The following is a 25,567-nucleotide window of genomic DNA, read 5'->3' as shown; positions in this document are numbered from 1 at the left end:
TCTCTCGAGTACCCGCTGACTGACAAACACTTGGCAGCTGCGTTATTCCACTTTGCTGGTGTTGCAGAGACGACCACGCCTGGATATGTGCTCACCACCCGTCCAATCACGCCATGCATCGCCCCTTCCACACACAAACGTAGCAAGCACTTTGCTCCGACCAGGCCGTGCGGGGTCGAGCCTGCTATGCGTGCTGGTGCCGATCACATCATAGCCCGGGCTCCCGGGGTCCGGCGACCGGAGCGGGGTGGAGGAGCGGCTCCACTCGAGCCGCCCCGGCAGGCGACTCAGGTTCGGTTGCGGGTGGTAACTCGGCTTCGCTCCGGAGGCGAGAGACATCCGGTTGGTTTTGACGACGCACGTTGATGCCGCCCCAAGGGTCCGTCAGGGTGACTAACAGCAAGAGGGTCAAACTGAAGCCTCTGCATTTCATGCCTCTCGAGTCATCCAGCACGAAGTCCCAAGGCAAAGACGTCTTTGAGCTCATATAAATAGTGCGATGCAGATATGTGCATGCTTCTTTCTATCGTTGATTTTGTCTATCCTAATGCCCTGGGGAACCCCCAAAGTGACCCGGTGAAAAAAAGTAGAAGCCATCCATGCTTCATTCCGCTTGCTGCCCGTGATCAGAACAATAACTCCTACGACTTTTCCCGTGAAGCAACCACGTCCAGCTTCGCACAACATCACCCGCGCTCAACATCATGCTTGCTCTTCTCGTCGTCCGAAACCATCTCGTAGGTCAGATACTGCGCAAAAGTGCGCTGCTCGACATCCTGGTCCCCCCACGCGGTGCCGCCCACCCTGCGCGCCCGCCGGCGAAAGTACACGCGCTTCGCCCACTTCCACGCCTCGACGCCCGCAAAGAAAAGGACGGCGCTGACAAACACTATCCCCCACTCCCACGTGATGCCCACGTGCTTGAACACGACCGTGTTGAGCCCTGGGATGTACAGCACGGGGAACATGGTGACGAAGCCAATGACGATGGCCCAGAAGAGGAACTTGTTGCGCCAGACGTCGTGCACCCACTGCGTGAGGTACAGCTTGGATCCGGGCTGCATGCGGAAGAAGGACCGCCGCCGGTCAATCATCTCCCACGCCAGGAACAGCGCAAACCATGTCAGGCAGGCAAACGTCGTCGCCCGCGCCCGGAACACCGTGTCGCACGACTCGCTGTAAGCGTCGTTGCACATCTCGCCTAGCCCCCCGTCGCCGTACCCAAAGACGACGAGCGAAAAACTTGCCAGGCACAGCGCCGTGATCCACAGTCCATACAGCACCATGTCCACCAGGAACTCCATGTCGAAAATGCCCGTCTTCAGGCTCTGCGGCGGCCGCGACATGATATCTGGCACCGCCCGCTCAAAGCCGAGGCCCATGTCCGGCATGCCCGAAGTGATCATGATAATCCAGATGATCTCCACCGGGGCTAGCGGGAACACCGACAATCCGCGGGTGTCCTTGAACACGAGGCCAACAAGAAGAGTGCCGGCCTGGGCAATATTCTCGGCGAGCACGTGTAGGATAAACTTCTGGATGTTGTCAAAGATCCGGCGGCCCTCCTCAATGGCGGCCACGATGCTGGCAAAGTTGTCGTCGGCCAGCACCACGTCCGAAGCCTCCTTGGCAACATCGCTGCCCGCTTGGCCCATGGCAATGCCAACATCGGCCCTGCGGAGTGATGGCGAGTCGTTGACACCATCGCCAGTCTGACAGGTAATCGTTTTGTTAGTACTCGAACACTGCCTCGGAAAAGGCGGATGGGGAACCTGATCTTACCATGGCACAGAACTTCTTGCGGCGGTGCAAGGCTTCAATCATGCGGACCTTGGTCTGCGGCGCACAGCGGGCGATGACCAGAGGCAGCACAGGCAAATCATCAACCTGGTCGTCAGACAGCGCGTCAAACTGGCTAGCAGTCATGACCATGGCACCAGCGACGTCAGCCCTGACCAGGTCCATTCTCGAAGGCAGGATGCCGACTTCAATCGCAATCGCCTTTGCCGTCTCCGGATGGTCGCCTGTAAGCATGTGCACAGCGATTCCAGCCTTGTGACAGCTGCGCACAGCCGGGGCGGACTCTGGCCGAGGAGGATCATACAGCCCGATCAAGCCGCGGAAGGTGAGATTCGACTCGACTGCCTGACGATCAACATCCTGGCCCTTTTCGATTGTACCGGCGAACTTTTTGCTTGCGAGCGCCAGCACCCGCAGCCCCATTCCGGCGAGAGACTCCATGTTGCGCAAGATCTCCTCCTGGAACGCTTGCGTCACGGGGCTCGTCTCCCCACTGCCATCACTTGCATAGTAGTCCTTGCAATTGCCAATGACACGCTCCACCGCGCCCTTAGTAAAGACCATGAGCTCGCTCGTGGGTTCGTGCTTGAAGATGACAGACATGCGCTTGACATCTGAGTCGAACGGCAGCTCAGCGAGCTGAGTCCATTCGGGCTTGTCTCCATGCGCGAGCTTGAGCCGGTTAGAGCCGAATCGAGTGCCGAACACGGCGATTGCGATCTCAGTCGGGTCGCCGCGGGCGTTCCATTCGTTGTTATTGTCTCCGCTGGGTGAGACTGTGGCCAGGTTGGCCAACGCAGTAACCAGGAGATAGTCGCGCAGAGCCTGTTTGCTCTTCTGGAGGAGCTCTTCGGGATGGATGGGGTTCTCTTTGACCTCGCCGTCTTTCTTCAATTGCATCTCCGATGGTGCTCGCTCATCGAAATAGATGTCACCCACGGTGGGATTGAAGGGCTCCGAGGACGTGTCCACGGTGTATGTGCCCATGGCTGGAATCCATGCACGCTTTGCGACCATCTTGCCCTGGGTCAAGGTGCCTGTCTTGTCGGAGCAGATGTCGGTCACGGCACCGAGGGCCTCGAGTGACTTCAGGTTCCTCACAATGACGTTGCGCTGTACCATTCTCTTAGTGCCCGCCGCCATCGTGATGGTCAAGACTACCACGAGGGACGCAGGGATCATGGACAGGCCTGTCGCGACAGCATAGATGATGACTTCTTGCTCAGCGATGAAGCGGTTGGCAGCTAGGCAGATGATGGCGCAAACAACCGCAATGCCGAACAGCAGCACCGCCAGCCTCGACAGCTTTTGCTGCAGAGGCGTGCCAACGTTGACGCCAAGAAACCGGCCAATGGCATCCGTGAGTGTGAGCGTGTATGCCTCGAGGTAGCGGTGGGGTTTGGCCGAGCCGTCCGGCTTGCGCTTGACCTGTCTGACCTTGGAGTCTTTCGCTCGCAGGGCTGAGGCAATTGCACCGATCTCAGTGAAAGCTCCGGTGGCAAAGACAATGGCACGAGCACGACCCTTTGTGACAGTCGACGAGCTGTAGGCGACATTGATGCGATCACCGCTATAGCCACAGTTAGTAACACGGAAGAATATGGGAAGCCGGGCCAAGCAGAATCCAGAGCTTGCACGGGCCCTCTCAACTCGAATGTACTTACGGCCCAGTAGCGTCGTCGAAGGTTTGCCTCTCGTCCTTGCGGATAGGCAGCGACTCTCCAGTGAGCAGAGCCTCGCCGGTCTCGAAGTTGACTGCTTCGATAATGCTTCAAGTAGTAGTCATAGTCAGTGGACGGGTTTCAAGGGTGGGGTTCACGCCATGATCGCTTGAACTCACCGGACATCGGCAGGGATAGTGTCGCCAGTCTTGAGCTCAATGAGGTCGCCGGGCACGATCTCGCCAGACGGAATCACGCTGGCCTTGCCGTCGCGGACGACACTGGCTGTCGGCGAGCTCAGAGACCGCAGCGAATTCATGGTTTTCTCAGCAGAGTACTCCTGGAAAAAGCCAACGACAACATTCAGGAGGATGACAAAGGTGATGACACCGCCTTCGATATAGGAACCAATGCCGTAGCTGACGGCCATGGCCATGATGAGTACCTATGAGTTCCGATTAGTGTTTCAGGCTCTCGTCTTTGGCTCCGCGAAGAGGAGAAGGCCTACGAGCGTCATGGCATTGGCGATCTGAGCAACCACAATCTTCAGGGCAGATACTCCGTCTGCCTCGCCAAGGTCATTTGGACCAAAGTCTGTGAGCCGCTGCTCAGCCACTGCCGAGTGCAAGCCATTGATTTCGTCTGATTCGAGTTCGGTGATGACCTGGGCGTAGGGCAAGGCGTGTGGTGGTCTGGAAAGAGGCTTATTGGACTGGCCAGAGACATGGCCCGCAAGAGGGTCATCGCCACGCTTGCCCATGGCACTTGGGAAAACGAGGATTCTGGATCTTTGTCGATGCGGGAGGGCGTTCGAGGTGATGATATCAAGGTGTGAATATGGTGAGTGCTGCCAACGAGTCGTTGCGTGGTTGTCGACTGTCGTGGGGATGCTGTTTGACTCAAGCACCATCCAGGCTGGACACACTACTGCACAGTCTGAGCAAGACTTTAAGTAAAGGCGATTCCACCCTGCTCAGGGATTTCATGACTGCGATGATGCGTATCGGCCATGACCGTGCCGCGGACCGACGGAAACAGTGCCAAGAAGACACGGGCCTTGGTATGAGGCTCTGCCACGGTGAGCTGCCGGCCAGAGTGCTGTGTGGAACAGTGCCATCGCGAGCGTGGGCTGGTGGTGTTTGCGGTGTTCTCCGTGTCCGGGTGGAAATCCGGGAAGCCTCGAGCAGATCCAGCCAACGAGAGCTGCTGTCGACGGAAACACTCCCGTCCGCGTGTGGAGCAGACCCTGGCAATGGAGACTTGGCATTTACCAGAGTACGCTTTGGGTGCCGCCACAGTCTTGTGTTCCAACTCGTCGGGTCTGGCTGGTATCTGGTTCTCGTTGATATTTTCGCGTGGGCAGGGCGGGCGGAGCTGACATCCAGAGAAGACCTTGACAGCAGACTGGCTCCTACGTGTTTCCAGCGTGTCGATCTTGGAGGGGAGGAAAGCGATGGCTTCTTCACAGTCGCGAAGACAGCAAGGTGCAGTAGGTACAGGTGAACCCCGGTTATGCGGACCTCACATAAGCGGATTCCCTCGCTTCTGCGGATGAACTGGCTGTTTCCTTTCAAAACACATGCGATTCCGCTAATCCCTCGCGTTCATCGATTACGCACAAAGCGAGGCCATCGCCACCACCTAAATCCGCTAATCCGAGTGAAATAGGGGCGCGTTTGGACCGCGTTTTGACCCCCCGAAATGGCACCCCGCGCCACCGCACCCTCCAACTTGAAGCCGTCGCGGCGACGCATTTCGACTGCGCAGAAGCTAGCCCTTCGCGAACGACGACGTCTCCGTCCGACAGACTCCCATATCGAGCTACAGCAATGGTTCCTGAAGCAGTACGACCAGCCTATCTCGACATCCTCCATTACCGACATCCTCGGCAGCCGTTTCGCGTACCTAAGCGAGCCACTACAGCAGCCACGCGCCCTCGACTTGACGCGGGTCAATAATAACCCTCACCGCGACCTCGAAGGCGCCTTATATATGTGGTGCCAGCAAGCTGAAAGCTCAATTACTATCACGGGCGAAGTCATTAAGGCAAAAGCACGGCAATTCTGGGCGCAAATGCCTCAATACAAGGACCAAAAGCCGCCGCAGTTCTCGAACGGCTGGCTCTATCGTTTCCAAAGCCGACACGATATAAAACTACGCGTACAGCATGGAGAGCTAGGCAGTGTCAATATCGTCAATACTGAGAAGGAGATGGCCTCAATCCGACAGATCCTCTCGAAGTATTCCCATGATGACATTTACAATTGCGACGAAACAGGTCTTTACTGGAAGATGATTCCGGATCGCTCTCTTTCGACGCGCAGCCTTCCAGGCCGCAAAAAGGAGAAGGCCCGGATCTCAGCCCATCTCTGCTGTAATTGGTCAGGTACTGACCGTTTACCAATATGGTTCATTGGCAAGGCAAAAAGGCCTCGCGCCTTCACCGCTGCGGGGGTCGATATCCGCCATATGAACCTAGAATGGACTCACAATAGGAAGGCCTGGATGACAGGGACTATATTTGAGCAATGGCTACGTTGGTTCGACCGCCAAATGGCTGGTAAAAGCGTCATTTTGCTGATGGATAACTTCTCTGCTCATGAAGCCGGATATGAAGCTATTCTGACAAGTGCGACCCCCCTACAAAACACCGCTATCATATGGCTGCCACCCAATACTACAAGCAAAACACAGCCTCTTGATCAGGGAATCATTGCAGCCTGGAAATCTCACTGGCGACGGTACTGGGTACGCTATATGCTGTCGGAATATGACGCCGGTAGAGACCCTCTTAGTACAATGAACGTACTAAAGGCTCTGCGATGGGGCATCCAAGCCTGGGAGCTAGATGTGACTCCTGAAACTATCACGAAGTGCTTCAAGAAAGGCCTCATGGAGGCCCCTAGAGACCCCCAGCAGGCCACACTTGAGGCAGCAATTGCTGCTACTCATGAAGAAGCCGTTCGCGAGATTACGTACGGCTTGCAGAGGCTTCAGGCTAATCATCACGTCAAGGAGGTGATGAACATCCATAACTTCCTGAACCCGGCTGACGAGAATCTGACTGAAGAATCCGACGACCTTGACCAGCAGATTCTCGACCAGTTTACCCCGGCAGGCAATAGCGACGACGACGACGACGACGACGATAATGCTGAGCTTGAAATTGAGCCACGAATCACCATAGTTGAGGCCCTAGAGGCCCTCCGCCGACTGCGCCTTTACCAGGAGCAATCAGGTGGTGATACTGGCCTCATTTCTTACCTCAATAAGCAGGAAAGGGTACTTACGAACTCATCAATTGAAGCCTTACAGCAGAGAGATATCCGCATGTACTTTCAGTAGAATACAGAGCCTGGATAGGCGTGAAATACCTCAAGAATGACCTCCCCTCAACACTGCGGATACCTCATTTTAGCGGATTGAACGGAATGTCTCCTTTATTCCGCATAACCGGGGTTCACCTGTAGGCTCTAATCAGTGCCTGGTGGGGCCCGGGAATGAAGCAGTGCCAGATGGCTAGCAATAAGCTTAATTCTGCTACGACCCGGCCAGCAAGACTCGGCAGTGTCCCACTGAGGGCTCCTCATGCCCGTAGGTTCAAGCCCCCCACCTTTGCCAGAGGGCCAAGGCCATAGCACTTGCATGGAGGCGCGTTTGGCCAATGGCAGTGCCTCCAGCCGGGAAGCACGGTTGAACGGCACCACAACCAGCAGTTGCTGGTCCAGAGGGTCTGTCTGGACTGACTTACTGAAGGCACCGTAAGCTGCCGTGGATGACTCATCCATGACTGCACCATCGCTCTCTCGGCACATCAGTGTCCTAACTAGATCCTGCTCGATCAATATCAGCCTCGTCGGTCTGCTGCTCGGCCTCCTTCGCCATGATGTAACAGGTGGAGCCATCCGTGGTTCCACAACTGCCTCGCTGCGTCCAGACTCATTGGCCACCAGTGGCGTCGCCCAAGAGCCATCCTTCTCGGCTGCCCAGGTCGACAGATCCAGCCCCAGCACCAATGCTCGAGGATCCCTCGTCGCCCATAGCCATGCAGGCCAGTCAGGGCCGGCCGCCCTCTCCGGTCTTCTCCCAGCCCCGGCCCCGGGTGCCCCGGTCCCCCGCCCAGTCCGCCCAGGTCCGGGTCCGCAACCGCCGCCGTGAATATCTAGAGCGCAACCCGTCCTATTTCGAGTCCTTGGAGCACGAGTTGGCCGGTATGTGTACAGCAGCAACTCATGTCAGCACCGTGGATCGCTTCTCCATTCTAAAATATCCTTGACTAGATCCCCTGCTATACGACTCCCTGATCCGCCGCTTCCAGTCTCCGGCAGACCGCGAGAAGGAAGGCCGCAAGAAGGGCTACTCCCGCGTCCTTGAGGTGGACCTGCTCCGCGGCGAGGCCAAACTAACTCGAGCAAGGGCAACAAACAGCCGTCGTGAACCGTCAGGCACCGTTCCGTCGTCCCACACCATTTCGGACACCCATGCCACCCAAGACGAGGGTGAAGACGAGGACGACGCAGCCGTGGGCGTTCAGGAGCACGTCGGCGGCGCGGTGGAAGCGCCCACGGTCGCAACCATGGGAGACCGCCTGGCCCCGCCCGAGACCCTCGACGAGGGACGCGAGAGGTGGAGGGACTTTCTGAGGCGCCGGTTCGTCCTGGGCCGGGACGAGGATTTCGAGTACAGGGCTGTCGACGAAAACGACGATCTCGACACCCTCGAGAGGCGCGATGCCGTCGAGGCCTGGTTCGATGACGAGGAGCCCGGCTGGGCGAGTGACCAACTGGAAGATGATGGCGCTGACGACACAGAAATGAAAGGCGCGAGGGCGAAACCACTAGAGGGCGAAACTGGTATACAAGACTTCTGATACCGGGTCTCCATTCGCTGTGACATTGTGGCAGATTCTCTACTGGGAAAGCGAGTGCGGCTGGGATGATACAATGCCCGACATGCGCCCTCCCATGGTGCAGACCTTGTGGAATGCCAACAAGCTGTAAATAACCGGCGTGGCCTGACTGAGTACTGGCTGCTCGCTTTGGTCAGAGCCTGGCTTGACACACAGTCCCCCAACGAGCACTACTGAGGGAGCCATAATTCTCATGCCGCTGAACGCCAGTTCTGAGAGCCTCATGGCCAATGATCTGAACGCTAGCAAAGCACTGGCTGCCGTCTTCCAAAGCGCAGATGCCGTGCTGCTACTCAATTCGCATCTCGCGAAAGACACGCCGCGACAGCATGCAGATCTCGGCAGCAGACTGCCGTCAGATACGGCCGTTGCGTCGAGAATGCGCTTGGTTTCGACGTTATGCTCGTTGAGATGCAAGAGGTGGACAAACATCCCCAGGGGAGTTCCGCTCTGGCTTCCCCGATGACCGACCGATTCTTACCTCGAAGTATCCGGGCATGGACACAACGAATGGCCCGAAGGTCACTATCAATTTCTCGCAAGGCAAACGCCTACCACTGACACTGGGATACACGGATATGTATTTATGACGCTTCATACAGAGTAGCCACGCCAGGAAATCCCAGCCCCGAACCTGGAGTCGATGGCATTTCGGCTCACGAGAGGAATGAACCAACAATTATGCATCAATGACGTGCTCGACGGTTGGGACGGACTGAGTGGTCGTGAGAAGTGCCACCGGGGAGCGAGCGAGCCGCTTTGGGGATTCAATATTGTGGTTCACTGGCGGGATTTCCACCCTGGCTCGGCTCAAAACTCCACATGATGGCTTGCCATGTATACGAGGAGCGACACGATACTCGCATGTTGTCTCGCAGGAAGGGTTACATCTGGTTATTCTCCAATTGAGATGGAGAGGCAAGCGAAGCCGTTTATACACCGTGAATACGCTATACTAAGGCATTGAAGACAAACCAAATCGCTATTGATATATAGTGGTATGAAATGCTGACGCATATCCGCCTCCCTTCCCGGGTGTCAAGTCCGTGTTGTGCGATTAGTACAGAGATCCATTCGATGACGTCCCTCCTTTGCTTGTGTCCGTGTGCAACCATTCTCTATACTTGTGCCCTGTAGCAACCGCTCAATTATGTAGTGCATAGTAACAGCAAGCCTCCTTGTCACTGTGCCCCTTGCTTGAATAGAAGGGTTGCGCCCGTCTTTAGTCAGACTTGGCCGGAAACCGTGCCCACACTGGCAAATATCCTGTGGTGTATTGCCCGGCGCTGTATTGTTTGAGCTCGTGTACTGCTCATTGTAGTGTGATGAATTTTGCCGCCCCCCCTCATACGGCGACGGGGGTGGGTAGCCTGTTCTTATCCTTCTTTGCTTTAGCCTTGGCAACCTGAGCCTTCTTGGCCGCCTCTGCCTCTTGCGCCTTCTGCGAAAAGTCCTTCCACTTCCTCCAGCCGTCAAAGTCGATCAGAGCCTGCATGCAACCCCACTCCATGACCTTGCGTTCGAGCCATACGAAGTTGACAGGCTATGTCGAATTGTCAGTTTTTCTGGAACCTCGGGGCCTAGAACACCTCGTGACCATGACTTACCTTGGTCAGGAAGTCATTGCAGCCAGCAGCCAGGGCTTCGTGTCTGTCGCTCTGCAGCGAGCTGGCAGTGAGGGCTACAATGATTACGGGGCTCTTGAACATTTCAGTGTTGCTGAGCTTGTCCACCTCGTCTGGCTCGACGTGGGTTTCTTGAAGGGCGCTGCTCGCGGACGAGGAGAAGACGCCGATGGAGTTGACCTTCTCGAGCCGCCGGATCTCACGCGTGGCGTCCAAACCGTTCATGATGGGAAGCTGAATGTCCATGAGAACCAAGTGAAAGCCACCAGTTCGCCACTTTGTTACCGCGTCTCTGCCGTTCATGGCTGTCTGCCAGCGAACCTTGAGACGTTTCACAAAAGCTTCCAGGAGCTTGAGATTGATGATGTTGTCCTCGACGATGAGCACGTTGATGGGGGGCACACCTCCATTCAGCAGTCCTGGTGGTAATGTTGTCTGAAGAGCTGGCTTCTCGGGCTTTTTCGGTTTTCTAGCCCGGGCAGACGGCCGTGGGGAAGCCACACGTGGAGGTGGGGTCGCCGTTCGTTCTGGAGCGGGAGGAGATGGAATCGCAGGTGCCGGAGCAACATGTCCAGATTGTCCGGATGAGGCTTCTGAGTGTGTCCTTGAGCGTCCTGGTCTTGGGATGTAATTGTACTGAGTGGTTGGGGGCATCGCACCTGACTGTGAAGGGTGGCCTGAGACGCCATTTGAAGGAATGGGGGCTATCGGTGACGCAGTATGGCCGCGTATCATTTTCGGTCGTGCAGCCAGCCGTCGCACACTACCAGGCGATGGCAGTGGCGGTAGGGTGCCGCCAGAAACAACACTCATGGAGGGTGGGAAGTGCACACCGTTGGCGAGCTGCATACTGCCTGGCTGCAGGTGGGTGCCTGCGGGATGGTGTACCACCGCGGGCGGATATGGTGGGAAATAGTCGGTTCCAGACTCGTGCGGCCTGTCGTCGCTGTAGAACCTAGGATTGGGAGAAGCTTTGGGAGTTCTCCTTGGTATGTCGATGAGCAAGGCTTCGTCAACGGTCTGCCCACCAGGATAGGCGGCATCGATCAATCGGCATATAGGCTCCTCTGGCTGCAGCACTCGGCTTGAATGTTGCTGATCTCGACTGCAGAGACGTATCACGAGATCGGGAGCGTCGAACTGGCGGCCAAGAGAGTTGGTGTATTTGCGCAAGATCATGTCGCGCACATCGTCGACAAGATCGTCCTCGGTGACGGTCACCAACGTCGCCGAGTTCATGGGCCGCTTGACCCAGATCTTTCTGGTGACCATGGTTCCGTTGATATCTGAACCACTGTAACCTATATCACCAGCATGGTCCACTGCCAGCAAGGTCTTGATGAGCGCTGTCTGGCGTATTGGGACAATGCTCTGTCGCCGCACGGGCCCACCCGGTCGCGGAGGCGACGCCGTCAATGGGGAGTCAGCAAGAGCGGCAGTGTGCGATCGCGGCGTCGAGCGCTTCGAACTGGCAGCGTCTGCAGTAGGGCTATGGAGGGGAATGCCTCTTCGAGAGTGGATTGGAGTTTTCGGCGTCGACGGAGAGGACGGGCCGGCAAGAGAGGTGGCCCCCGGCGCTGTTGTTGTGGTGGCGGTGATGGAAAGTTGGCCCTGCGAGTGCGGCTGTGGTTGCTTCTGTTGCTGCTGGAGATGGTTAGAGTCTGGGGGGTGTTCCTGGATGCAAAAGAGTGGCGTCGGGGGCGCGGCGTGGACAGAGGGGAGTGATGATGCTTCTGCGGTGGTGGTGGTGGTGGTGGGAGACTGTAGTGGAGCGGCGGGCGGGAGGTGTTGATCGCTGCCGTTGGCGGACGCGCCAGCAGCTGTGACAGGGCTGGCTGCAGCACCTCCACCACTGGGAACACCAGTTCCAGCAGCACTACCTGGCACCCGCCGCCCATCAACCACGCCGTTGCCGTCCTCGTGCTCGTCCTCGCGCTCGTCATCTGCCTCTTCGTCGCGATCCTGCGGGGTGCTCAGCGTGCCCGGGGTGGTTGCAGACCCGTCGTCATCTGCCGTGAGCTCCCATGATCTGTTCGCGGCCCTTGGGCTCGCCTGCGCGCTCTCCGGGCTCTGCTTCTTTGCTGGTGTCTCAGGCTCCGCTCCTCCGGTGGTGGCGGTGGCATTCGAGCCTGGTCTGTTGTCGTCGTCGCGCGTGTGGACACTGCTCGAATTACCTTTTGGGCGAATGCTGTCCTGGCTTGACCTCGAGGAGGCAGTGCCGCTGTGGCGCCTGAGCAGCCGGTCCTTGATCCGGGTCTTGAGGCCGTGTACCTGGTCTGCGGTGCCGAGCTTGAGATGCATCTTCATACCTCGGTTGCAGCTGGCGTGGATAGCAGCCAGAACCCTACCTTACATGGTCGGTCTGCGGGACCGGGTGGTGGTGGAACAGCCAGAAAGTGTGGCAGGAGGCACGACAAAGACGATGTAGTTATCTGGATACAGCTTCAGCGGGGAGAGTTGGATGCCCCTTTGGCACGCAGGATGTTGTTCTGGTCTGGAGTTGCTGGAGCTTGGGAGAGTCTACGGTGTGGTGCAAGCTGGAGATGAGCTTGGCGCGCGTATTGGGCAGCGCCGTTATCGAGATGGTTATGAGCCTCGAGAAGCAGCAGCGCAAATACACCCCCAGCAGTCGAGGTGCGTGCAAGTCAGACCTTGAGCTCTTGGGCGCTTGGAGATGGCCTTGGAGTTTGTGAGGCCGGCGCGGCAGGACAGGAGATGAGCGTGGCAAGGCTCAGATGGAGTCACGAACGACTGGTGTTTCGCCAGGCAAGGTCCAAGGGCTCCAAAGCCGTGCTTGCATCCGGCTGGATGAATGCATGCATCCATGCAATCTCACGGGCCTGGTCCTGGGCAGCGCGGTCGGTAGTCGCTTTGCGTGATGAGTTGGCAGCGCAATGGCAGCAGCGGGCGACAGGCATCCCTGGCACAAGCTCGCGGCCATCGAGATGGCACAGCTGCCCACCCGATGGCCAACTGCTACATGCGCTCTTGTACTGCCGTGTCCTCATGCGCGCCATTCCTGAACGCGCCGGCTGTGCACGCTCGCTCCCGCGTCGCATTCGACCTGGACTGAACACTCTCCCCCAGAAGGCATTTCACCTGTGAGCATCAGGCGCTGCTTAAGGCATCCATTCCACCGAGCTTAGTCGAACTGCCAATACATTAGATAGCCCCCATGTCCAGCCAGGTACAATTGCATTGTGTACCCGCCTCTCCGCTAGAAACAGACTCAGCACGAGCAGCCGGATGCTCCCACACGTGGAAACCTTCTCTGCCACTCCCACTATCGCTGCATTTGCAGCTTGCGTTGTTATCGGGAGCAGGTGTCTCAACAAACCGTCATCGGGGGACATCTCGACCTGAAGTACAGCTCGCTTGGACTGCTTGAGCTGTCCAGGTGGGTTCACATGTGCAGATGACATAAGCCAGCAGGAGCCCTGCAACAAGCCAATCACTAGTTGACCCACAGCTAGGTGGATATGGGAGAGTGGGCCCCCACTCCTTTCGGCCAGCTTCCCCCCTAATTGGCCCACAACAGGCTGTCCTGTGGGTGGTGCGTGCAAGCTCTGAGAAACGGACCCGCTCTCCAACGTGAGGATTTTCCACGACGCACGCAGGCTGGGACTTGACCTCGCACCTCATCCCACACACTCGCCCTCAATCTTTCTTCCTCTTCCCTTCACCATCGCCTTGTTCCGCCTTTGTGCGCTGAACAATCGCGGTCGGTCGCCAACATGCCTCCGAGGATACCATCGCCGGCGGTGGTCCGCGCTGTTGAGGCGCGCGCCGGCGTTGCAGTCGCCGCAAGCCGGTCATGGACGTTATCACAACAGTCTGCCGGCTTCTCATCGACCCCGTCCTGTGAGGTCTTTAGCAAAGCCCGCCGCAACTTTCGCCAGTGGCTCAAGACCGATGGCGTCTATTTCAAAAAGGCGCCTGAGGATGGTCCCCGCTACATCGCCAGCAGCGGGAGAAAAAAGAGGGCATACAAGGACGGCGAGTTCGACAGGCTCCAGCCTTTCCCGACCAACAGCAGCTTCAAAACTGCCCCTGTGCTGAGCGAGAAGGCCCGGCAGATCATATGGGAAAAGGTCATGCGTGACGGCGAGACCATCAAGGCCGTGTCGGCCGAGTACGGCGTCGATGTCCGCAGGGTGGCTGCCGTAATCCGCCTGCAGGAGGTTGAGAGGGATTGGGAGAAGAAGGTTAGTACATCGAGGCACCAATGTGTGTTCTCTACCCTGCACACCACATTCGATCTACCGGCACCCCCATATGATGATACGCAAAAAAAATTCGATTAGTCTTTAAGACGCAAATTCCATGGTTACACAACAGTTGCGAGCCTCTCTGATCTCAGCCGATGAACAACATCTTTAACTCACTTCCCATTGTACCCGGACGGAGCTCTTTTACTGACCCGAGTCACGAATCAGGGCAAATTTCTCGCGAAGCCGTACGCCAAAGCTGTACTTGGTATGCTCAGGACCCACAAGATCTACACCAACTCACAAAACAAGCCATTGGAGGACATCAATGAGGTCCACATCCACCCGCACACGATGCAGCAGATCTTCTGGCCCACGGCCGAGTCGCGGCATTTCACGCGCAAGGACGCGGCCAAGGTGTTCAACAAGGACATGCTGCCCCTCGACGAGCGCGTCCAGATTCCCGAGCTGATCCAGCTCGAAAAGGACATCAGCTCGGGCATCGCACCCTACGAGGCGGCCCAGAAGTTCAAGTCGACAGTCAGGAACTCGGAGACAAAGACTGCCGAGAAGGCGCGTGCCGCTGCGGCGGCGGCCGAGTCCGCCATCACCCGCGTGCGGACCGAGCGCTTCGACATGCGGTTCCAGGACTACAACGCCGAGCAGGTCGGCAAGGACGGCCGTCACCGCAACGCCATCGGCGCCCGGTACGGCGTGCCGCACTACGATCGCGCCAAGGGCCAGGTCAAGATTCCTACCTCGGTGCCGTAGAGTCGGCCACCCTGCAAAAAGGTGGCGTGTCACCTTCTCATGTCCTTGCTTTTTCTATATATGTACCAATACCATGTACCACAACAAACTACCATGTTGGAGGGCAGTAGCGCCATGGGAGATAACCTGGTGCGCGAAGTGTGTCGCAACAGTCGACACGACACGGTCCGCCCTCTGCGGACTGCGAAGGCAGGAGGGAATCATCCCACCCCCACCCCCTGGCTCGCGAAACAACGAATCCTTGTACAGAACACACATAAATGTCACGATGCAAGATGACCTAGCGAGCAATAAATAAAGAACACAAAGGCTTGCATTCAAGTCCAAAAACACCTTTCGTCGTGCCTCATGTGCCCATGGGATGCTCCCCTTTCGGTGACTCTGGTCTATCAATGCTACGCGGAAGCCACTAATAATGCGCGTCTAATGATTCTGTGCCGTCAATTTCACTTTTGTTTTTGTTGTTTTTGTGACCTCTTAGTCGTTCCCGTCACAGACTTGCTCTGCTTCATGCTTTCAGATACGTGCAAACAAAACCGCTCGCTTAAGGCTCTGTAGCAAGGGGCCACGATTGACAGTTCCGTTCCAAGTGGTCCTCAAGCCTCAACGCCCATGTTTCTGAACGGGCAACCACGGACCAAGAGCGGGCGGCGGCGGCGGCGGGCGGGACGAGGCAGTGTCTTCTTCTTCTTCTTCGTCTTCATCAGACGAGAGTCGTGGCAGCGTCGCCGCCCGGTAACGGAAACGGCAATGGCAACGGCAGGACCTCCTCGTCCACGTCGTCATCGTTGGCGTCCACGACGAGGTTGTCCCGCAGCTGGATGATTTCGTCTGGGGACAAGAGGCCGAGCTTGACCACACAGTCGTGGATGGAGCCGTATTTCTCGCGGATCAGGGCGAGGGTGCCAAGCATTGATGGTTTTCTTTTTTAGGGGGAGGGTTGGGAGGGTGGTGGTATGAAATATTAGCGCTTCTCGTTTTTGTTTGTTGGATCCAGGTTGGTGCTTGAATGAAAGATGAAAAGAAACTCACTGCGCCCCAATCATCCTCCGCACGCCCGCCACGTTGCCCGCCATGCTCGGGTTGTTGAGCAGGTGCTGCATCAGCTCCTCGTGGCGCTCGCGCAGGCCCAGCTCGGTCAGGTTGTACTCGTCCGCGATGACGTGGTCGGCCACGCCGCACAGCGACAGGACCAGTGCGCAGATGACGCCGGTGCGGTCCTTGCCAGCCGTGCAGTGGATGAGGACCGGCGGAGGCCCAGAGGTCTGTTGCGGCCCTGCTGCTGCTGCTGCTGCTGCTGCTGCTGGGGTTGCTGGAGGGTTTACTGGTACTGATGTGGATGCTGGTAGTGATGGTGATGACGACGACGACGATGTTGACGGTGTTTGTGTTGATGATGAGGATGCTGCCGGAGGAGCCGCGAGGTGGGCTAGAATAGTCCTGAATGGGGAAAACTGGTTGTTCTTGTCCGAGGCGGCGTGGAGTATGTCCATGTAGGCCTTAACAAAGCCCTGGGTTAAGTGTCGTGTAAGTCAGCGGTGATTTCTTTCAAAGGGGCCTGACGTCTTTAGTGCCATCAACATGAACACGAGATTCGCCTATGAAACTCATTGTACAACAAGTCGATTGGGCGGACACGTGATGAGGTTGTATACAGAGCCTACGTGCTTCGTCACACAAGGGGCGACGACCTTTGTGTAAGCCAGATGCTGATCCACATGAGGCGGCGCAGTTCCAGATTGGCGCCTACGATCTCTGTCTCATGGAGTTGACTAGGCGGCCATTATCGTAGTGCGTAAAAGAGATAACATAGGCAATCACCGGTGTCAAAGACAGCAGCCGCCGCCATGCTCAGAAGATTGTGTACGGGAAAAGTGGTTTCGATCGATTGGGTGCAGTAGAAGAGAGCCGTCAGACTTACAGCAGTCGTCTCGTCCGAGTAGTTCTTGATCCGCAGCGCCAGGGCCTCGGGAGAATAGTCCTGGTCAAGGAACACAGGAACAAAGTTGCGGCGGGCGCCCTCCCATTCACGAATCGCCCACCCGTGACCCTCGCGGATGCCACGCTCAATCTCGACGGCGGACCGCAGGTCGTAGACCTCGCGGATGCCCAGGGCCCGGAGTTGAGCCTCGCCTTCTGAGGAGAGCTTGGAGGGCTCCGAGGCGCGGTAGAGGACGCCTCTGCGCACAATCGTCTTCTTGCCACCCGTGCCGGTGCTGCTGCCGTCGGTGACGGGGTAGCCGCCCGCGTCGCGGAAGTTGGGCAGCCCGTCGACATGGATGAAGGGCGGCCGGGGCAGGTCGGGAGCTGGTGTGGAAGGCATGATGGTGCGTGCTGGAGGCAGATGACTATGAGCAGTGCCCCCTTTTCTTCTCTCTTCTTTTCCTCTGGCAAGAGGGTCATGAATTGGAACCGAGTCTTGAAACCGTGCACCAGACACGACACTGCACACGAGCCGTTGGGCGGAACACATCGGAAGCAGCATCGGGCGCCGCCCATCCAAGGGTCATCCATCGCCGGGACTGCGGGGTACCTACTGTACCTACAAGTACCCCTTTCGTTTCGCAGGGCTGGGCACCGGCTCCACGTGCAGCCGGCCCTCACTTACAAGTTACAACTACGACACAAACTTGTTCACAGCGTCCGTCCCTTCTGTCTGCAATGAGACTGTACGCAACTGCGAGTGCCATAATTCAACCCTCATATCTAGCACTGCAGTGCCTTGTCCCACGAACAGGACCCCCCGCCCGCCCACCCGCACAGGCAAGTATCAGGCCCATCCGAGGCCCTTCCGATCACGTCTTTAGCTTCCCCAATGGCACAAATGCTCGGCGCGAAAACACCAGGTCTTGCTAGGTTGGGCCTACTAGGGCCACACAAAACACGTGCATTGAGAAACTCCCATCATGCGGCAAGCAAGAAGTATTGGTCGCAAAAGGACATTCCGCATGCTGCATGACTCCCTTGTGCTCTCCCGGCGAGAACGTGTGGCTTTACTCCTGGCTGGCCAGCTATCTGTAAATCTCCGTGTATCAAGTGGCGCTCCTCTTCAAATGCCGTGTCACTATTTGCAAAACGAGGTTGACATATTTGTCGACCAATCACTGCAAAGTCTTGAAGGCTCGAGCTCTACAACATCTCGTGTATGAATGAAAGTACAACATGCATTGCCTGCAAATTCGACTTCTTGCAGCCATAAATTCCCGGGTCAACCGTTGTGTAAAGAATCTAAATATGAAAAAGAAAAGGTGGCCGCGAAGTCTATCTTTGCGCAAAAGGAACTGAATGTATCTCGCCGTCTAAAAGTCTAGTCCGTCAAAACAAAAACAAGGAAAACACCACGAATCCAACAGTGAATCACGCATCGCACACGCGACCCTCCCTGCTAATATCCGAACCTTCCAGCCAAGGTAACTCGATCGAAATCGTGGCAGTTGGTCGATTCAGCATAGTCGACAGCCCTGGCACATCCGATGATGACAGTTGATGCAAGCCGGATGGAGGGCTACTGTATGGGTCCAACTGCACTGGCACTTTATGTCCATTTGAGATTTGTTAGCTTGGGAAGAGGAACCTGCTTATGAATACCATTGCGAGACCAAGACTTGACTCGGAGCTGAGCAGTCGCGATCCCGCGCCGGACAGGAACGTGACGTGACTTACACAGTACCAGCTTGGGCTGGCATCGGCCAAGGAATAGCCGTGAGGCATTGGGTCGACGACCCGCTGCGAGCTGCAATCGGCCTGCTGGGCAGAAGTTGGATAGGATGCCGAGTATGGAGCCATATCAGTGAGCTTTGGTATGAATGTTGCGATGAGGTTTCTGAGGAAGATCGGATGTGACCATTATTCAAATTCTCTGAAGAAATCTACCGGCGACATCACAGTGACTTTATATCCAGCATTGCAAGGGGTTGTGAGCACCAGTAAGTACGTTGCTAGGGACTCTCTGAAGCTTTCTGTGTTAGGGGCAGCGCCTGGAGGAATCTGAGTTCTTTGTTTGCGATGAGGCAGTGTAAGTCTCGCCTCACTTCGTCTTGCCCACCGAGATGGTGCGGACATCGGAATCGTTAGAAATTCCACGCACAATATTCCCACACCGAGAGACATTCACCGAACACATCAACAACTGACTCCAGCCACGCGTATGATTCCACGGACGAGACCTCTGTGCTTTGCCATCCTTGCTCATGCCTGCGACGGACCATCTCAGCCAGACAGACGAGACTGCGTGCTTGGAGGCAGCAGATCCAAAGGTTCTGTAAAATCAGCCTACAGCAAATATCCCGCCCGAAACATGGTGCATTCCCTACTCACTCACAGCCGAACAACATGCACTTGTAAGTTGGACATGCCCTGCATCGCCACCGCCGACGGGCTATGGCTCAAATTCCCTCTCATATCCTGCGACAACGGAGGCTGCATATTACATGGATTTTCAGAATGGCCCCAGCCTTGCGCAAGTCCCATTCCTTTACGTGCGTTCGCAGACCGGTCACCACGGCGAGATAGCTGTCGGAGCCACGGCAGGTTCCGGTCTATGCTAGTTACGTTGCTGAGCCTTCTCGAACCATGGGTAAGCCAAAGTCAGGCGTATTGCCTTCAGAGTACGAGTTGCGGTGTGGAAATGCTCTGCCGTCGGTGGAAAATGGCCCTTCGCGACTGGGCGTTCGGTGAACAGTGACCGCAGCACGGCCGCCTCATGTTCAAAGTTGTTCAAAGTCTGCGCCACACCCGGCAGATTTTGGTCCTCCCAATAACAACTCTCAAACAATTGGCCACAAAACTTATGGCGCGCATATTGCAGTCAGAGAAAAAAAACATTTGACACGCTTAATGACTATCTTTTAAGGAATTCGAAGGTCTGGTCTGAGGAGAGGACACCACTGAATGTTGGTGCACACAACACATTTAAGCACTACCGCGAGCCCTATGAGGTAAAACTGCGACGCATCAAGGACCTCGAGATTTGCGCTGAAGACATCGGCGGGCTCATTGAACCAGGAAGCTGCTTGATTGCGAGAGATGCGTGCGGTGCAGAAGGTATGGATAACTCATGTGCCCCCCCCCCCCCCTTAGGATGTGGTGGAATATGAACTTGGGGTATCCTGCTTCCACTTGCCATAGCAAGCACAAGCAGGTTTCATATGGCGGGTGGTGGTGGCTTGTGGCCCGGCCACAGCCTTGCGAAAAGCCTCCCAACAGAAGACAAGGTACAACCACACTTGTCACCAGCGCAAGGCAAGGCGGCGCAGCAGCACACACAACTCATGGTGAAGAAGTTGGCTTCATGGACCTCGCCTGGGTAGGGTCGTTAGTAACCCAAACTCAAACCACGAACGCCACCGGGGGACAACTGGGAAATAGTGAGGGAAAGGAAGCCCACGAGTCCCACGCGTCCCACCCTTCGCCTGGTCTGTACAGAGGCTATTTTGTAAATGCCATGTTTTTGATGATGGTCACAACTCGCGACCACGTGCGCACCCCCCTCTGCCGCTAACGGCCAATATCTGACAATGATAGTGTGCTAGTCAGGGGACCTTTGGCAAATCAAGGAGAATGAAGGGACTTGCGGTGTGTGTATTAATGTGGCTTATCAGCGATGGGCTTGTGCTAGACTAACAACCATGTGAGGTGCGGCTGCGGCCGCTCACACTCGGAGTGCCCTGGCCCTAGATGTGGTCAGCCAGCCCTCTGACAGAGGTGGCTTCACGACGTCATGAGCTAAGTTATGGGAGAAGAGAGCCAGGGAGGAGGAGGGCCCTTTCGACCCTGGCTGGAGGAAAGGCGCAAGGGCAAGCACGCTCTGGCAATTTCCCAGAGCGCGCCCGCTAAGATCGAACAGGCAGGCTTGGCATCGCATCGGGCGCTTTCGCGGGGCTCTGATTGGCCAGCCCATCAGTCAGTGCCCCGCTACTGATGTCATTCCTGTCCCGCGGTGAGGTGCCGCCAAACAACCACCACCTGCTGATGCCCGGCTTGGGCAAGGGCGCCCCTCTGGAGCTAAAATGCCAGGTTATTATTCACTGGCGCGTCACCACAAAGGGTCCCAGGGAAAATGGCACCACCATATTAAGCATTGCCCGCCTGTGCCAACGTGCGACGAGCATCGCGAGCGTCCCACACATCAGATCTTCACCGAGCATCAACAACACTTACGCACGCACTCACCCTGCCAGCAGGCTCCCAGTATCCTCACCATGGCGATCCTCGGCATGACCCTGGGCTACATTGCCTTCAGCATCCTGCACTTCTTCCAGTTCGTGCTCGGCGTCACCGTGTGCGGCCTCTATGGCGTCGACCTCCAGCGCGCCCGTAATGCGGGCAAGTACGTCGACGGCAAATGGGTACGTCGTAACACCTCCTGGACCTCCTCCTCCCCAACCCGAACGGCCGAGTGACCCGGAACTTTCCCTCTGCCCCTCCCTCTGGCGTGTTCGGCTGCGCTAACACCCACCGTTCGAAATGTAGGTCTACGCAGAAGTCGTCGGCGCCCTGTCCGCGGTCACCGCGATCCTGTACATGATCCCCTTCATCATCCGCTTCGCCGCCGTCACCGCCTGGTCCGCCATCATCTTCATCCTGTGGATCGCGCTCTTTGGCATCTTCGGCGCCATGTACATCCACGAGGACGCCGAGGGCAACGGCGACATCATCCGCATGAAGAACGCCGTCTGGGTCAACCTCGCCGCCGCGCTGCTGTGGCTGATTGGCACCATCGGCACCGGCGCCTACTGGTGGACGCACCGCGAGCGCAACACCCGCTTCACCGGCCGCGCCAGGCTCGGGCGCAACGCCTCCACCCGCTCGTCTGCGCTCAAGGCATAGTTTGCCCGACTTCTTTCTTGGGTTTGTTGAGACGAAAGACACACGACAAGGGGCAAGCTGCGTGTGTATCTGCTAGCTGCTGGCTGCAAATAATGGATGGACACGGAAGAGGAGGAGACAGCACTATGAACACACACACACACATATATATATACCCCGAGTTTCGATAAAGCGGAGGGAGACAGATGCCGTGGGTCTGGAACCTCGAGACACAGACATAGAGTCAAAGTCGCTGCCTCTATGGCCAGATTGGATTATTGAGATCAGAGAGCTGCCGGAGACGGGCGAGGCGTTATATGGCGACAAGCGAAACCAGCGTGCTTTACCAGTACATGATATACCCCCAAGCGCAATAATAAATATCACAAGCCCGGCTACCCCCATACAAGGAGAGATTAGTGCGCTATTTGTGGGATTGTAGACCTGCTGCTCTTGTCACAGGCGCGCTACGCCCCGACATGATAAGGGGGCAAGGTCACGCTTCTTTCAACAAAGAGCCCGCCTCCCTGGGTACCCACTCCAGAAAAGCTCTCGTCTGGGCGAAGCAATAATTGCGCTCTAATCGAACCGCTTCGGACTTTCCAAACAAACAGCAAATCTTTCCTGCGTGGCTCAAGTTTGAACATTCATGACCAGACTGATCTTACCCCCAAAGGCTCTACCTCATGAAACCGCACCCCCTCCCTTCCCCCCAAGTCTTCAAACGACAATGCTCCACCCAGCCTGTGGGAGCTAAATACTGAATCCGCAATAAGCGCTCGGCTCGCTGTTTTTTCGACACATCCATGCCTGCCACACCCCCAAGTCAAAGTCCGCATCATTGACGTCACGGCCCGCCAGGACCCCTGGCCCCCATGGACACGGGGCTGGCCCTCGAGAGTGTGCGTGTGCATGTTGCGGTGGTGCATGCGTGCATGCGTGCCCAAACGTGTCACATCTCCCCCACATCTTTTTTTTTTCTTTCTCTCCTTCTTGAATGTATCAAGAAATCGCGCGCGCGCGCGTGCGCCATGGCAAGTTCCGCTCGCGTGGAAAGAAATCGTCACTAATGCATGTGAATGAGGAGGAATGGACAACTCTTTGACCTCCAATCTTTCCTCCGTCCCCTCTCCGTGTCACGCAAATATACGGGGCCCGCCGTCTTTCCTTGCTCGATTACGGGGACTGCTTTTGGACAAGGGGAGGTACTACATGCCAGCTAGCGTTGGGTTGCGGGTATGTTGGCGGCAGAGCGCAAGTTTTAGCGGCCGTCGGAAAATGGCCCCTCATATGTTTGACTTGAGAAGTTGAACTTCTGAAAAGAAAAAAAATAAAGGGGGTCGTCGACCTCGTTCCCACCGGACCCCCTCGTCTGACGTCCTGAGCTGCTTTTCCTCTGCCCCAGAGATCAGAGGATACTCGCTTCCAAACGACCCGACCGACACGGACCGTGTGCAGGGTCCATTGGCCCCGATAACCAGAGTCAGGCGCCGCCATATGTCAAAAGGCTTGGCATTAGTCTTTTGATGGGGGAGGCGGAATGGGGTGCAGGAGGCGTAAAAGCCACCGAACGCCGGGTTTTTATTGTTTGGCTTTACCTCCCATGTCTTGAACGACCGACACTAGAACGACTAGGACGATGGGGAATCATGTCATTCCAGAATACGATGACCCCACCAGATAGTCTCGCCTCGATAGCTGGCTGGTGTGGATGGGTCCGGCTTTCCACCCGAGTCACTCTCCAGTCAGAGGTTCGCATTCACCACGTTGGAGAATGATACCACCAGAAACCCCGCCCTTGGGTAGAGAGGTCAGATGGAGAAAGCGGAAAGGGGAAAGAACACCGATGTGGAATCAGACATATCCATGTATCTTGCCTGAAGGCTGCCCCCGTCGCCTCCCACCCTCCACAAAAGGGATCCCCTGCTTTGTTTCGGGTCGTGTGGGGAGAACGAGGATGTGCCTGCTCACGATTGAAGCACCAGCCCGTCGAGGCTGTGGACAGAATAAACCGGACAATGTAGATCCATGCTGTACAGCACCTGTCCGGTTTATTCTGTCCACAGCCTCGCCCGTCACTTGCGAACTTTTGCCTTCAGGATTGCAGTTCGTGGCTGGACCTCGTTACGTGAAGGGGAAGTCCCGTGTTCGCCGGCATGGCTGTGTATACGAAAAGGCAACCTCTGACTCGCACGACAGGTCGAGCCTGTGTGCTTCGTGTTGAGCAACAGACGCACCCGGACGCTCAGATATTTCCCCGACTTGAACCTTCTTTTATTGCCTTGCATTGCCAAGCATCGACGTGACTTCGCAATCACGGAAAATCTGAGCCCAATATGATCACCACCTGCTGAGCCTGGCCGTTGACAACTTACAACAGACCAGTCAGTTAGGTCTCCCGGGGCAGATGGGACACCCCTCGCACGGAATCCGCAACTTGGCGATCCCCTGCCGATGTCTGGCTTGCTTTTCTCGAGATCTTCGAGCGATCAAGTGCTGCCTGTCCCAATTGCCTGATAAGTAATCACGGGATGCGACCTTATTCTCCACTCGCTAGCACCTGCAGCTGTCCATGTTCGGGAGTATGCCGAAGATCTGTGTCATCGTGCGTGGAGGAACAAGCAGCCAGCCCCTGCCGTCGAGAAGGTAGCAAAGACCTGGTACCACCGCGAATGGCAACATGAGATGCTGAGTTTCGTCATGGGCTAGTCTGGGAAGATGGCCTGCTTGATATTGAAGCTCAGGTCGCGGTTATCGCCAAACTGTGAAGACCCGAGGTTGCATTGTCTCAGTAACACCGTCATCTCTCCGTAACAGTATTTTCTGGCGTGCTCGGATCAGTCCATCTGCTTGGTCTAATGCGAGTCGAACGTCAAGCGGGCCCCGAGAATAAGCCACCATGTGCCCTTAGGGAACCCTTGGCCAACGGGAACCTTACTGTTGGTGGAGTTGGTGGGTTGGATTTGGCACAGGTATGGTTTGCAACTGTTGCGGGCACTGAAAGACAGGCAGATGACCAGTGTCTGTGATGCTGGACTATCCATTCCGAGGCCCACTCTCTCATTATGGGCCACCATGTTGGTCTCTGTACCCGGGTTTCTCTGTCTGGGTAATAAAGAGAAGTAGGAGGTGAACTTTTAGGGGTTTGGAGGCTTGTCACGACATCGACCAAGTATGTCGTGCTGGTTCGCACTGGCACGTCGCTTTCTCCCGACACTACCTCAGACTTCCCTCACTCAGCACATGTAAGGCTCCAATACGGTCACAACCATCCACCTGCTCGCTTTGTCAGCTTGATTTAATTGCGAGATCGTCGGTTGTGGGGATCTGACCCCTCGACATTGGCTGCGTTCGGCCGAGACTGGATGTCTGCAGCACATGAAGATGATAAGTTCGGCCTGATGACGAGTATAGGTGTGAGCATCAGTGCCAGCCTGAGAACAAATCCTCGAGCGTTCAGTGGTTCGGCTCTGCCATACACCACCATGCAACAACATGCTCGCAACCCTTACCGGCCTTGGGAGAGTAAATCAGTAGCGAGGTTCGGTTTCGACATTTGTGCTTGCGATGTGGAGAGGCATATGCAACGTGACTACAGTCCTTCCTACTGCTTCATCTGAAACCAAAATGCCTAGGGAAGGGAGGCCGCCGACAGTAGAATGCATGCGCATGTCGATCGCAAACACAAAGAAGCTCGTCAAACAGAGGAGACACTTCTCGACAACACGACAACGGCCGCTCTGCAAGGGCTGTTGGCGACATTTCCCCCACCACATCCGAGTCCGA

At 56.5% G+C, this 25,567-nt stretch overlaps 11 protein-coding genes across 11 annotated transcripts; 5 read left to right on the top strand and 6 right to left on the bottom strand.

The window, feature by feature from the left end:
• Positions 1-686: 686 nt before the first annotated feature.
• B0I36DRAFT_245640 (potassium/sodium efflux P-type ATPase) lies at positions 687-4,221 on the bottom strand (the record flags this gene model as incomplete). The annotated part of the gene is made up of 5 exons (XM_046150171.1): positions 687-1,712; positions 1,783-3,370; positions 3,465-3,569; positions 3,641-3,906; positions 3,970-4,221. The coding sequence occupies 5 exons, from the start codon at positions 4,219-4,221 to the stop codon at positions 687-689; spliced, it is 3,237 nt and encodes a 1,078-aa protein (XP_046011726.1).
• Positions 3,970-5,257, top strand: B0I36DRAFT_132719 (uncharacterized protein). Its single transcript, XM_046148234.1, has 2 exons — positions 3,970-4,954; positions 5,130-5,257. The coding sequence occupies exons 1-2, from the start codon at positions 4,299-4,301 to the stop codon at positions 5,194-5,196; spliced, it is 723 nt and encodes a 240-aa protein (XP_046011725.1). The 5' UTR covers positions 3,970-4,298; the 3' UTR covers positions 5,197-5,257.
• A 2,249-nt stretch (positions 5,258-7,506) lies between these two features.
• B0I36DRAFT_245176 (coiled-coil domain-containing protein-domain-containing protein) lies at positions 7,507-8,331 on the top strand (the record flags this gene model as incomplete). The annotated part of the gene is made up of 3 exons (XM_046150133.1): positions 7,507-7,672; positions 7,742-7,911; positions 7,999-8,331. 3 exons carry the CDS (start codon positions 7,507-7,509, stop codon positions 8,329-8,331), a joined length of 669 nt encoding a protein of 222 aa, XP_046011724.1.
• Positions 8,332-9,715: 1,384 nt separating this feature from the next.
• Positions 9,716-11,267, bottom strand: B0I36DRAFT_245691 (uncharacterized protein; the record flags this gene model as incomplete). Its single annotated transcript, XM_046150175.1, has 2 exons — positions 9,716-9,913; positions 9,978-11,267. The coding sequence occupies 2 exons, from the start codon at positions 11,265-11,267 to the stop codon at positions 9,716-9,718; spliced, it is 1,488 nt and encodes a 495-aa protein (XP_046011723.1).
• A 2,319-nt stretch (positions 11,268-13,586) lies between these two features.
• On the top strand, positions 13,587-15,307 carry B0I36DRAFT_325771 (eukaryotic mitochondrial regulator protein-domain-containing protein). The gene is made up of 2 exons (XM_046154270.1): positions 13,587-14,200; positions 14,432-15,307. The coding sequence occupies exons 1-2, from the start codon at positions 13,730-13,732 to the stop codon at positions 14,972-14,974; spliced, it is 1,014 nt and encodes a 337-aa protein (XP_046011722.1). The 5' UTR covers positions 13,587-13,729; the 3' UTR covers positions 14,975-15,307.
• Positions 15,308-17,458, bottom strand: B0I36DRAFT_325766 (protein-tyrosine phosphatase-like protein). The gene is made up of 3 exons (XM_046154269.1): positions 16,896-17,458; positions 16,007-16,485; positions 15,308-15,897 (listed from the first exon to the last, which is right to left on the bottom strand). The coding sequence occupies exons 1-3, from the start codon at positions 17,445-17,447 to the stop codon at positions 15,678-15,680; spliced, it is 1,251 nt and encodes a 416-aa protein (XP_046011721.1). The 5' UTR covers positions 17,448-17,458; the 3' UTR covers positions 15,308-15,677.
• Positions 17,459-18,366: 908 nt separating this feature from the next.
• B0I36DRAFT_132612 (uncharacterized protein) lies at positions 18,367-18,915 on the bottom strand. Its single transcript, XM_046148232.1, has 2 exons — positions 18,638-18,915; positions 18,367-18,507 (listed from the first exon to the last, which is right to left on the bottom strand). Exons 1-2 carry the CDS (start codon positions 18,758-18,760, stop codon positions 18,418-18,420), a joined length of 213 nt encoding a protein of 70 aa, XP_046011720.1. The 5' UTR covers positions 18,761-18,915; the 3' UTR covers positions 18,367-18,417.
• Positions 18,916-21,174: 2,259 nt separating this feature from the next.
• Positions 21,175-21,802, top strand: B0I36DRAFT_350312 (uncharacterized protein; the record flags this gene model as incomplete). The annotated part of the gene is made up of 2 exons (XM_046156877.1): positions 21,175-21,321; positions 21,446-21,802. 2 exons carry the CDS (start codon positions 21,175-21,177, stop codon positions 21,800-21,802), a joined length of 504 nt encoding a protein of 167 aa, XP_046011719.1.
• Positions 21,803-21,809: 7 nt separating this feature from the next.
• Positions 21,810-22,307, bottom strand: B0I36DRAFT_132554 (uncharacterized protein). The gene has a single exon (XM_046148230.1). The coding sequence runs from the start codon at positions 22,184-22,186 to the stop codon at positions 21,926-21,928; it is 261 nt and encodes an 86-aa protein (XP_046011718.1). The 5' UTR covers positions 22,187-22,307; the 3' UTR covers positions 21,810-21,925.
• A 526-nt stretch (positions 22,308-22,833) lies between these two features.
• B0I36DRAFT_132552 (uncharacterized protein) lies at positions 22,834-23,385 on the bottom strand. Its single transcript, XM_046148229.1, has one exon. It carries the CDS (start codon positions 23,276-23,278, stop codon positions 22,958-22,960), a length of 321 nt encoding a protein of 106 aa, XP_046011717.1. The 5' UTR covers positions 23,279-23,385; the 3' UTR covers positions 22,834-22,957.
• Positions 23,386-24,329, top strand: B0I36DRAFT_132562 (uncharacterized protein). The gene has a single exon (XM_046148231.1). It carries the CDS (start codon positions 23,493-23,495, stop codon positions 24,003-24,005), a length of 513 nt encoding a protein of 170 aa, XP_046011716.1. The 5' UTR covers positions 23,386-23,492; the 3' UTR covers positions 24,006-24,329.
• Positions 24,330-25,567: the final 1,238 nt, after the last annotated feature.

The sequence above is a fragment of the Microdochium trichocladiopsis genome (assembly GCF_020744255.1).
Source record: "Microdochium trichocladiopsis strain MPI-CAGE-CH-0230 chromosome Unknown B0I36scaffold_6, whole genome shotgun sequence".
Classification (NCBI taxonomy): Eukaryota; Fungi; Ascomycota; class Sordariomycetes; order Xylariales; family Microdochiaceae; genus Microdochium; species Microdochium trichocladiopsis.
The sequence above is the reverse complement of the archived record's forward strand: the minus strand, read 5'-3'. Positions and strand labels throughout refer to the sequence as shown.

What these genes read in the sequence shown, in the direction of transcription:
- B0I36DRAFT_325771 (XM_046154270.1), top strand. Translation starts at nt 13,730, where the DNA reads ATGCCTCCGAGGATACCATCGCCGGCGGTGGTCCGCGCTGTTGAGGCG. An exon ending in AGAGGGATTGGGAGAAGAAG is followed by an intron (nt 14,201 to 14,431) that starts GTTAGTACATCG and finishes GTCACGAATCAG; the next exon opens with GGCAAATTTCTCGCGAAGCC.
- B0I36DRAFT_132554 (XM_046148230.1), bottom strand. Translation starts at nt 22,186, where the DNA reads ATGGGGGTAGCCGGGCTTGTGATATTTATTATTGCGCTTGGGGGTATA.
- B0I36DRAFT_325766 (XM_046154269.1), bottom strand. Translation starts at nt 17,447, where the DNA reads ATGTGTTCCGCCCAACGGCTCGTGTGCAGTGTCGTGTCTGGTGCACGG. An exon ending in ACTCGGACGAGACGACTGCT is followed by an intron (nt 16,486 to 16,895) that starts GTAAGTCTGACG and finishes CACTTAACCCAG; the next exon opens with GGCTTTGTTAAGGCCTACAT. An exon ending in CGGAGGATGATTGGGGCGCA is followed by an intron (nt 15,898 to 16,006) that starts GTGAGTTTCTTT and finishes CCCCTAAAAAAG; the next exon opens with AAAACCATCAATGCTTGGCA.
- B0I36DRAFT_132612 (XM_046148232.1), bottom strand. Translation starts at nt 18,760, where the DNA reads ATGGCTCCATACTCGGCATCCTATCCAACTTCTGCCCAGCAGGCCGAT. An exon ending in CCAGCCCAAGCTGGTACTGT is followed by an intron (nt 18,508 to 18,637) that starts GTAAGTCACGTC and finishes ATGGACATAAAG; the next exon opens with TGCCAGTGCAGTTGGACCCA.
- B0I36DRAFT_132552 (XM_046148229.1), bottom strand. Translation starts at nt 23,278, where the DNA reads ATGGCGGCGCCTGACTCTGGTTATCGGGGCCAATGGACCCTGCACACG.
- B0I36DRAFT_132562 (XM_046148231.1), top strand. Translation starts at nt 23,493, where the DNA reads ATGGGTCCGGCTTTCCACCCGAGTCACTCTCCAGTCAGAGGTTCGCAT.
- B0I36DRAFT_132719 (XM_046148234.1), top strand. Translation starts at nt 4,299, where the DNA reads ATGGTGAGTGCTGCCAACGAGTCGTTGCGTGGTTGTCGACTGTCGTGG. An exon ending in AAGACAGCAAGGTGCAGTAG is followed by an intron (nt 4,955 to 5,129) that starts GTACAGGTGAAC and finishes CGAGTGAAATAG; the next exon opens with GGGCGCGTTTGGACCGCGTT.